The 12,103-nt window shown below is 34.3% G+C and overlaps 2 protein-coding genes across 2 annotated transcripts; both read right to left on the reverse strand.

Moving 5' to 3' along the window:
• Nucleotides 1–470: 470 nt before the first annotated feature.
• On the reverse strand, nt 471–3,936 carry LOC113760331 (mitogen-activated protein kinase kinase kinase 17-like). The gene is made up of 3 exons (XM_027302884.1): nt 3,867–3,936; nt 3,748–3,799; nt 471–1,656 (listed from the first exon to the last, which is right to left on the reverse strand). Exons 1-3 carry the CDS (start codon nt 3,934–3,936, stop codon nt 471–473), a joined length of 1,308 nt encoding a protein of 435 aa, XP_027158685.1.
• A 6,959-nt stretch (nt 3,937–10,895) lies between these two features.
• On the reverse strand, nt 10,896–11,348 carry LOC113760332 (mitogen-activated protein kinase kinase kinase 3-like). Its single transcript, XM_027302885.1, has one exon. It carries the CDS (start codon nt 11,346–11,348, stop codon nt 10,896–10,898), a length of 453 nt encoding a protein of 150 aa, XP_027158686.1.
• Between the last annotated feature and the right edge of the window lie 755 nt (nt 11,349–12,103).

Consider the following 12,103-nt stretch of genomic DNA (forward strand, 5'->3'; position numbering starts at 1 on the left):
TCTCTGTTTTCCCCCTATAATGTTACCTCAATTCACAATGAGAGGAAATTAGTGCCATCTGAGCACAAGCAGAAACTCATCAGCTAATTCTATAAGCAGACTCATCAGATGCAGGTAATGACAATCGATGCTATGAAAGAAACTATGCGATTAAAACCAAAAATTGCTGCATATTTTTTTCAGTAATAATGAACAATGAATCCCCCTATATTACGTGGAATAGCTGTACACAAGACGTTACTACTTGTTTCCCAACTTTGAACTCAGCAATCACACAAAACAAAACAATAAGCTGATCAACATTAGATCAAATATAGATATCTTCGTTGATGACCAGGTAGAATAGTTACATTCAAAATCCTATAAGAAAGATCAGCGTGATAAAGGTCTTCTTCACATTCAAAGTCCTACAGGGGAAAAAAAGTCCTGCAAGAAAGATCAGAATAATAATAATCTTCGAAACAGCTCGATCAGAACACATGGATATTTTTTAATTTCTCCTCCAACTTGAATGATTCACTGGGAAGACAACAGGAAGGTCGGGATTCTTCTGTCTCGTTGTCTGTCACTCGGCACCAAGACTCAAAAGGGCTGCATTGAGGCTCCAACGAAGAAGTTGAAAACAAATCAAGGGTAGAAACCGAGTCAACAAAGCCAAAAGGGTTCATCTGATAACATTGACCAGAGGAAAGACGACTTCCATCATCTAAGAACTTCAGGTTTTTGACAATAAAGGGATGATCCAATAATTCTTCTGCTGTCCATCTCTTGGGAACAGTTGCTTCAAAACATCTCGCCAAGAAATCTTTTCCCTCCTCACAAAGGTTTTCTGGTATCTTAGGTTTCTCATACAGAATTTTACTTGCCAGTTCTCCTATAGTGCGACACGACCAGACTGGTTCGCCAGTTATCATCTCTACGACAATGCAGCCCAAGGACCATATATCACCTGCTGCCTTACAACCACATGCTAATGATTCTGGCGATGCATAAATAGGCGTACATCGGTTATTGTATCCCATTCTTCCCCATTCATGTAATTCGGTGTCCCACTCTTTCTTAGCGAGTCCAAAATCAGCTATCTTAAGTTGGTGTATGCCATTGTTGTCGTCGGCGTTAGGGAAAACAAGGATGTTACCCGGCTTTAAATCACAATGAATAATCTCACATTCAAGCATAGCATAAAGGCCCTTGAGGATCATGTAAGTGTAACATGCAACGTGGGATTCGGGTATAGTACCTTTGTTCTTCTTGATTAAGTCATGAAGGGAGCCACCCGGCGCATACTCCAGAAGAAGATTATAAACTCTTTCATCTTTTTCCGTGCTTATGTCATTGCCAAAGCAATGGATGATGTTTGGCTCGCCCCTCAATTCGTACAAGAACATACGCTCTTTCTGCAAAGTTTCTGAGAGATTGATATCAGCCGACTTCACAGCGGCTAATGGAGGCGATGGTGAAGAAAAGTCCGCTGGTGAAGCCAAGTAAACCCTCCCATACGATCCTGCCCCAAGAATCTTGCGCTTCTTCCACTGTAAAGGCCTTCTTTCCATTCCAGTTGCTTGTTCTTCTCCTCCTCTCCTACTGTTGCTTATGTTTACAGCAGCTTTATCACGAATGTAGGAAAGTTTAAGGGAGACCAGGCTTTGATTCAGTCTATATTGACGAGAGGTTTTCTTATTCAGAAGCTAATCAATGGCTAATGGCTTGAAGTGATTCTGGTTGAAATCGGCTGTTGAGTAGAGAGATGGGAATAATGATGATTTCATGGGGCATGCTAGATATATAAAGCTACGTTGGGCTTCCTAGTTCATGCCATTACTCGGAAACCCTTACCTTATCATGTTTGGATACAACTTTCTCAATCTTATTTTTCGTTTCCTAGTAAGAATAGGATCGTCGTGCATTGTCAAACTCTCTGTTCTAGAAATATGAATATAAACCTCATCAACTTTTATTCATAATCCACAATAGAATGGAAGTTCATTTAATTAAGAACGTCCGTGGTCGTTTTCCTTTTTTTTTTCTCACTTAATAGGGTATAAAAGCAGGAAAAATAAAAGAAATTAGCAGAATCTTCACGAAAATGGAAAAATGATCCAAAGGCGGTGGATTTTGCCTTCAAATTTCAGCGCGCGCAGCCCTGGGACACAAGCTGTGAGCCGCTGCAATCCTATTGCTATATTAGGATTAACTTCACTTTGCACCCCTAAAACTGGCATCATTTTTTCATTTTGCACCCTAAACTTTACTTTTGAACATTTTACACCCTAAACTCTTTATTTTAACACTTTGGATTTCAAACTCTCAAATTTATCTCATTTAAGTACAATCAATGATTACATTCGCAAAATTAACGAGATAAAGGGCAGTGAAAATTAATGACAATGTATCATTTTGTTCCAACTATGATTTCTTAGCTTTTTGACCATTTTTAGCACATTATCATTTATTTTGATGTTCTAAATTACTAATATTGTTAGCAAAATTAACGATATAAAAGATAGTACAAATTAATAATATCATAGTATTCTATTTTTGCTATGATTCCTTGGCATCTTTTAATTTCTTTTGGCACATTGTCATTGATTTGTTAGGTCCTCTATGCCATTAATTTTGCAAAATTTGGCATTGACTGGATTTAAATAGGACAAATTTAAAAGTTTAAGATATAAAGTGTCCTAAATTGAGAGTTTAGTATGCAAAATGTCCAAAATTAAAATTTAAAAGTGTAAGGCAGGAAAGCGATACAAGTTTAGAAATGCAAGGTGGAGTTTGTCTGCTATATTATAAGTCCAAAAAATTCAATCAAGTGCAAATTTTTACTTGTTAGAAGTTTAATTTTAAACTTGACCACACCCCATCACTTTGTAGGTTTCTATTTGCATTAACTACATTTAGTCCAAAAACAATCGTACTTTTTACGAGTGTGATTAACGTTTTAGGATAATTTTAGAAAGCTCCATTGAGGCTTATCCCAATTTCACTTGGTTGAGGTTTTGAATATCACAATTACCTCTCCTATTTTAAATTTTGATATAACAAAATCAGCCAATGCATTAAATTTTAAAAAGTATTTGCTTTCCCAAGTTACTATTGCACACTCACACAGCAAATTAAGCCAAAAAAAAAGTAAAAATGCAATAAAAAGGAGTTAAGTTGAACCTAAACAATTATTAATGGCAAAAATATGAGGCAAATCATCATAAAGTCATTAAGAGAATAAAATCTAAAATCCCATGCTCAAAACTACTGAAGAAAAATACCAAATTTATCTCATCAAATGAAGACATTTATTTTTAGATGCTACTAATTAAGTGTGATAATATTGCCTAGCTACTTAATTATTGCCACTGGGGGATATTCCTCTCCTATTTTTAGGTGTCCTTTTAAAATTGAGTTTGTTATGTTAAATTTTTGTAGCCTTAAGTATTTTGAAGCATCAACAATTAAATATCAAATCTCGCAATTAGATATGGGTTCTTTCGGAAAAGCAACCAACAATTTTGGAGTAGGATTAATTTATGTTCCTTTATTTTATGTTGTTGTGGGGGGGGGGGGGGGTGTAAAATACAACAATCAACAAAAGAATGAAGAGTTCAGTTTGGTTCAATTGCTACTTGCTTGCTTGCTACTGCTAGAGGTGACATGTCTGCCTGCCTCATTTCTGAGGGTGGAAATGCTCAATCTTGCAACAGTGCTGGATAAATATTTCGACTTATACCGGTGCAATTGATTCCCACAAACTCAAGCACATCAATGGAAGCCTGTGAATTGCCTGCACAAGGAGCTAAGAACCCTGAAGCAAGACGACAACATAATTAGACAAATTCAGCAGGCTGTATACAGCGAAGAGAAAGTCTTACAGCTGCCTGGATTGTAGACAATATCTGAAGAAAGCTTACTGCTTGCAAGTGCTCCGCCGGGCGCCGCCATTTATTTGGTCCCATATAAGCGTAAATGAGGAGATTCATTTCCATTTTTGCACAATAATTATTAGGTAACATTTGAATGTCTCTTAAGTAAAGAGTAAGATTTGGAACCAATCTTCTAGAGAATACTAGCTAGCTAAGTAGGTATCCATTTTGCCATCTAGATCACAAACTATATAAATTGAGAGAAATTCTTTTTTAAAGGTACTTGATGTAAATTTGTCTAGATAATTTTTAATTTATCAAAAAATGAAAAGGCAGGAACAAAATGAAAATTTGAAATACTAAATCATATTGTTTTATTATAACAATCAAACAATCTATCTAATTTCAAACCCTTCTAGTATATGATTATGTTTGTTAATATGTTTGTAAATATTTAGCAGGTTCATGACATAAAAATACTTGCTTACGTAGGGATGGCAATGGGGGCGGGTGCCCGCGGATAACCGCCTCGCGGGGGCCTCTCGGGGCGGGGGTTGGGGCGGGGGCGGGGGGGGGGAATTTTTTCCCTCCGTTTAGAAACGGGGCGGGGGGGGGGTGTATACTCCCCCGCCCCGCCACCCGCAAAAAAAAATGTATATATATAAATAAATATATATAATATGTAATTTAATTAGTTATAAACTTATGATAATGATTTTATTAGTTAGATGTATTATATAATGTATATTAGTGTATGTAATATAATTGATATTATCAATTATATGAATAATTAGACATGTCTACTAATAGAATTTATTAATTAGTGTACTAAATTTACTAATACATTTATACTAAATTTCTAATTACACTTAATAGAATAACACTTTTTTCTCAAAAAAAAGCACAAACATAATAATGAATTAGTGATTGTATTTGTACCATAAGTGAAAACTTGGCTATTTTAGTTGTATTTATTTCATCATGTTGGATTGTATTCAAATAACTTTTGTTTGATTGTTTTTATGAGTTTCAATTGTAAAATTACAATGAATAATAACTTGATGATGTGTTGATATTTTAGTACTTGATTATTTATTAAAATTTAACTATAATAAAATTTTATTAACCCCGCGAGGACAATTTTATTAACCCCGCGGGGGAAGCGGGCGGGGCGGGGCGGGGCGGGGGTCGGGGGGAATTATTAGGCAACGGGGCAGGGGGTGGGGGAGGGATCCCCCGCCCCAACCCCGCCCCGTTGCCATCCCTATGCTTACGCCATATATACAGATTCGTGGAGTTCTTTCAGCAGTAGCTGAGGACTTGATTAATCTGAACTTATTTTAACCCTCGTTGATTCATATTATTCATCCACAATAAAATGGAATGTTCATTTAATCCAGAATATTAGGAGATTTGCCATAAATTTCTTGACTTTTGAATTTTTAATTAGTTAAGAAGCGTTAAAAAACACTGACATACAAAACAGAAATTGTCTAATTATGTGTCAGATTGGAAAATTTTTGTTTACGTTATTAATGATGGTTAAAGTTTCTTGCAAAAGAAACGGTTCTGACGTTTGATATTTTTCAATTGAAAAAATCGTTCAAAACGTTCTCACATTTTGTAAAATAACTTTATCATCCCTTACTTTTAAAAGTATAATTTTACATCCCTATAAATTCACATTGATCAAATTTAATCTCTACCTAAGTTTTCGACTAATTTTTTGTCAGAATCCACCACGGGCCTTGCACGTGATTATTCTTTAAGGGCAAAATTCTCAAATCAAATTTTACATAATTCGATTTATAGTCCTTCACATTTCACAAATGAATTTTTTCGTCCCTAACATTTTACAAAATGAATTATTTTGTCCCTCACATTTCACAAAATGAATTTTTTCATCTCTCACATTTTTTAATTTTATCCCTCATTGATTATGTGTACGAATAGTTTTTTTTAACCTATATATATATATATATATATATCTATTTGATTTCAATTGAACAGTATGAATAATATGTAATATATCTCTATCTGATTTCATCTATACAGACTAATCATAGTTATACACATTCTATTCAATAGATATATACAAGGGTTTAAAACTAACAACTTTGTTTTAAACTCATGTATATATCTATATGATTTCACCATGTGAACCTATTCAATATTAGTGGTCTTTCTCTTTTGGTAATAATTTATTTATTGAGTTGTATAATAAGACCATTTAATTAATCGGTCATAACTCGAATTCTATAGTCATGCTAACAAATTACAGTTTAAAGTTGAAGTTTCTACTTGCCACTTTTAAGACCGACAGTTGAATTACTTGTCTTGTGATTGTCTTAAAATTTGAAAATGGCAATTACTTACTTCTTTTTGTCTTTTCCTTTATTTATTTTTTGTCCAAATTTAATTCGATATAAACACTCGATAATGTTTAGGATTAAATGTCCACTTTGTTTTCAATTTTCAAGTAAAAGGAAATAATTATGAGTGAAAAACTAACAAATTTTTAAAACTCATGTATATATCTATTTGATTTTACTTGAGCAGTACAAAATAGCATGTAATATATTGACGGAATTTTTATATCAATGCAAGTTTAAATCCGATTTTATACCCGTTGACTGCAAGTATACAGGCCGAAATCGTAATGTAGGGTATGTATCTGGTCGATCCCACGAGGAGCAATTTAAACAAGTACTAGGCCCTTATTGTTCTCTATTATTTAGACTTACAATAAATTTGAGCAGAGAAAATATATTGCTATAGTCTACAAATTTAATATACAAATCTAGTTTAACAAATTCTAAATGCAAATGGAGAAATTTCACTCAAGAAAGAATCTAGGGATGTAGATTCCACTTATGGCATAAACAACACAAATAAACAGATTTACCTCTTGTTATTATTCTCGATTAACCAGTGATTCATTTCCAATTTTATCAAGTCTTATTATCATGATGAAATGGCCTAGAGTAGTTTAGTTTTCCCTATTTTCATGGTGAAATACTAATACCCCTCTGTTTTCTTTCACGAAATGCTAAGTAATCCATTTAAGTGTATCTCTATTTTCATGAACATACAACTTAAACTCTACTCATGTGTTTCCATTGTTACTACCAATTCTCATTGAACAATAACAACTATAAACATGCTATTAGTGATCAATCAATAACAAGTAATCACAGCTACACAAGTAAACAAGTTAATACAAGATATAACAAGTGTAAATCACATTCAATTAGTATTATTTAGCCATAAGTTTCATCTACTCCCTAGATTAAGAAGTTTAGTTACTCATGAATGATTTAACAATCAAACTCACAAGTTTATTAATGCAAAACATCATAAAGTACAAGTACAAGAAAGATAAAAGAAAGCTTAGCCAATTGATGGTGAAGCCCTCAAATTTCTGCTATGTTCTTGTACAAGATGATTACAAGTGAAAACTCCAAATGCTTCTCCAAGGACTCCTAGCTAGAGAGAAACTAGTTACAAGAATTAAAACTAGCTACGTATTGTTCTTCTGGCTTCTCCCCTGTGTTTCTGCGTAGTGGTAGAAAGTCTATTCCTCTCACTTCATAATTTCCTCCACTCAGATTTTGTAAAAAGAAGTCAAAGATATGATGTTTCCTTTTGTCTACAACTCATTTGGTCTTCTCTTTTGTTGTAGAAGCATGTGCCACCGATTTTTGTCCCTCAAAATAGCTGAAAAAGTTGTGAGAAAGGTAAAGAAAAATGGCTGTACCACTTGCTGAAGAAAGAGACAGATCCGAGCCTCGGATCCGAGAGTTGAATATGGATTCGAGCTCGGATCTTTAGGATCCGAGGCCTTTTTTCTATGGATCCGAGGTCGGATCTTCTGACCTCTCGGATGCACTACTTCAGAAACACAGACAAGGGCTCGAATTGCCCCTTGTTCACACGGATCCGTGTTGATCAAATTTTCAGTTTTTCACTTCTTTCCATTTTCTACATTTTTGCTTCCAATTTCTTTTGTACTTTGTACTCCGGATGATCCTTACCTGTCTTTCATCTCGTGCATGAATTCCATATATCAATATCCTTCACAATTTCACAAAATTTAACACATTAATCCACTCATTTATCAAATTTTGAACACTTGCACAATATTTAATCAATTATCACTAAAAGAATTCAAATATGGCTTTAATCTTCTCAAAACATACCAAAAGTTCATACCAAATTTGTACAAAATATACGTTAAATATTCACTTATCATATATCTCTATTTTATTTGATTTCACCTGATGAAATAAAATAGAGATGTATTACATGCTATTCATACTATTCAGGTGAAATTAAATAGAAATACACATGGGTTTAAAAAAAAAAAAACTATTTGCGCACATGATCAATGAGAGATGAAAAAATCTATTTTGAAAAATATGAAGGATGAAAAAAATCATTTTGTAAAATGTGAGTGATGAAAAAATTCATTTTATAAAATATGAGGGACTATAAATTGAATTATGTAAAATTTGATTTTACAATTTTGCCCTTAAAAATGATCATGTGCAAAGCATGTGGTAGATTCCGATAAAAAATTAGTCGGAAACTTAGGTAGGGACCAAATTTGACCAACGTGAATTTTGTAAAGGACGTAAAATTATACTTTTAAAAGTGAGAGACGAAAAAAGTTATTTTGCAAAATGTGAGGGACGTTTTGAACGATTTTCCCTTTTCAATCCTAAACTTATATATTCATAGTCCTAAATCAGATTAACAATTGAAGGAATAGGCGAATTTATGAGAAGATAGAAGCGACTCAACATATTAAGAATTGAAGATTTATGTAGGATGTTGATAATTGGTTTCTTCCCCTTAAACCTCAATTCAAATTCGACAATAAATTAATGCAATCTGAACTTAGTAGCACAAAATACGTGGGGATTTCCATAAGCGAATATATTAAATGCATCCAGCCAATTTGAAGTTTGTAGTAGTGTACCATATGGTAAAGAAATACTAATTTGTGCTAAATGTAAAAGTTTTTAAAGTAAAATATTTGGTTTCGCTTTAAATTGTAATGTATAATTACTCCTTTATGAGAAACAAAATCACAGGACTTATGAAAGAACTCTGCTCCTTAGCAGAAACAAATAATAATAATAATTAACATGTATGCATTGCGTCACATTGTACACATAATCTGTTGAAGACCAAGAATGTTTACGTTGAAATCACAAAATTCCCATTCAAGTGATCATGCTATTTTCTTCAATTGTGAAGAATAAAAGATAGATCAAAAAGCTTCAAAAGACCCGTGAACTTATAGAATTCAAAAGATATACCAAAGCACCTGATAATAGTTCTTAGTCTTAATATATCCACCTTGAAACTTATAAGCAAGAAGCACAAGGGGTAGTTCATGATGGGATAAACTGTGCTAATCTTTCAAGCTAACAGATGTGATTTTAGAGGAACCCCCCCCCCCCCCCCCCAAAACAAAAAAAATACCCCAAAAAAAAAGCAACCAAGAAAAAAACTGGAGAAAAAAGAGTGCATACATTAACTCTTTATCCAACACCAAGTAAACAAATGATACACCAGGGGAGGTAATTTTTGCTTTTTACAAAGAATTTGGTGACGTGGATGTCTTGGCGGCAGAGAGTCTTTCCCTCTTATTTGGTTTGACTTTGTGTGTTCAAAGAAGCATGGAAGGTTTTGCTGTTGAAGTTGATTCGGCGGTGTTGGTGAGATTGATTCAATCCAACTCTCTGGCCAAATGGACCCTATGCAATACACTACGTCATATCAGGAAAATAGTAACTCAAGCTTCAGTTCAGATTTCACATGTCTTCAGAGAGGCAAACGGTGCAGCAGATAAATTAGCCAGCTTGAACTTGGGATCACAACGAGTCTTTAACTTATCTCAAGAGCTGCCATCTGCTGTTAAAGCCATTGTAGCTCTAGATTCAATGTCATTTCCCAACTTTAGGGCACAAGTTGTAAAGGAATCATTCATGGGAAAGCACGATGTTCATGGTGGTAACGAGGGCATCTACAAGAACCGCTAAAGCACAGAAGGTACTGTCTTGCAAACATTGGAGAGGAATCGCGATTTATTTCGGCATATCAATCACCTTTTGTAAAATTAGAATGTAGCAAGTGCCATGTGATATTTTTTCTTCAATTTGGGTTTGTTGGCAGGGAATTTTTGTCCTTTTATAAGGGGAAACTCTGTCAAATTTTCTTTAAAAAAAATAATAATAAATAAACAAATGATAACATTAAAAATTCCCGAATGTTGATTCTTTGAAGGGATACTAATTTTTCCATATTTCAATATATATATATATATATATGTGTGTGTGTGTATACACAACAATACACCATATATAAGTGAAATAAAAACTAATTTACAGCACTGAGAATCAAACATTTAAAAGATCTCCATGCTTGAAAACTCATAAATCTATGCTGCTGAACAAATCAGTACTACTCACTGCCGATTCACTGGTAAGCCAGATACTAGGTTGAGAATTTTCAGTACTAATGATGTGTGGTGAATGTGGGCAGCATTGGGTCTCTGATGATGAACTTGAAAACAGGTCGAAATCCACTCAGTGGAACCAAAGGGGTTGATATGATCATGAGACGGATTAGCCAGCACTTGACAATAATGACTACAAGGTGGATCGTGAGTTCCATATAACAAGCTCAAGTTGTTGACTATAAAGGGATGATCGAACAGCATCTTTGCTGTCCATCTCTTGCTAAGATGGCTTTTAAAACATCTCTTCAAGAAATCCTTCCATCCTCAGATAGACATTCTGGTATCTTCAAACATTATCTTCGAATATAAATCGCTTACATCCTTACATGTTGACCAAATTCTTTTCCGCTACAGTACATCCCAAGGACTATATATCACAACCTGTCTCATGCAAACCAACGATCACAAATTCTGGCGATGCATAGAAAGTTGTACCTTGGTTACTCTTTCCCATCCTTCCGTTTTCAGATTATTCAAACACTTCCATTGCATGTCCAAAGTCAGCTATCTTAATTATTCTCATGATCACCACTAGGGTAAACCAGGATGTTACCAGGTTTGATATCACGGTGGACAATATTTACTTCCTGAATAGCAGAGAGACCCTTGAGTGTTATAAAAGTGTAACAAGCCACAAGGGATTCGGGTATAGTACCTTTATTCTTGTTGATCAAGTCATGATTCATGAAGGGAGCCCCGGCCGCGTACTCGAGAAGCAGATTGTAGACATCTTCACCATTTTCAGTGCTGATATCATGCCCAAAACACTGGATAATATTGGGGTGTCCTCTCAGCTCACTCAAGTACAAACCCCCTTCTAGTAAAGCTGAGGAATGCCAAGCATCAGCAGATTTCACAGCTGCCAATGCTGAAAGAGTTGATGACTCCACTGGAGCTGTCAAATAAACCTTGCCATAAGATCCAGCTAGAAGAATCTTCAGTGTCTTCCACGTTATAGCCATTCTTTCATTACACTTTTCTCTTTCTTTTTTTTATTTTTTTTATTTTTCTAATGTCGGAAACAAACAACGTAATAAAACAATTACCAATGATCATAGGGTTTATATAAGCAGTATATAAGCTAGCAAGCATATATAGGAGTAGCCTGATATCCAAGGAGTTAACCTTCGGATTTGATATAGATTTTAATGGGAATGGTAATCTCACTATTATCCGTTTTCTAATGGCAGCTGGAGCTTGGAGTAGATGAATTAACTGATCGAGGCCGTTATTAATATCCCTTGATTAGTTGGATTGAAAATTTCTGTTAATTACAAGCCACGTCTTCTTGTTTTGCAGGAATTCCGATTGAATCTCTTTGTTGCTCAGTTACGTAAATAACAGTTTCTCTTTTATAGGAAAACAAAAAGATACTATTAAATTTTCCTCTCAAAAAAAAAAAAATGGTGTAGTAACATTCATCTTGAGGCCCCTCTTTTTCTTATAATTTCATTTTCACAACTTATGCTATATATACATTATTTGTTTACTTTATCTTCTTATTTGACTACCGGTATCCAAAACATTCTGAAACATGAAGCTTTACAATAGATAGATTTTCTGTCCGATTCGCTCAATTAAAGAAAATTTAGGCGTCATATAAATTGTATGACTAGACCTTATTATACGAGAAAATATTGGTCAAATATACCTCCAGTACTCAATAACTATAAAACTAAAAATCAAAACTACAATTAAAGCTATAGTCAATAAAGTC

This window comes from Coffea eugenioides, chromosome 2, assembly GCF_003713205.1.
Source record: "Coffea eugenioides isolate CCC68of chromosome 2, Ceug_1.0, whole genome shotgun sequence".
NCBI classification, from domain to species: Eukaryota; Viridiplantae; Streptophyta; class Magnoliopsida; order Gentianales; family Rubiaceae; genus Coffea; species Coffea eugenioides.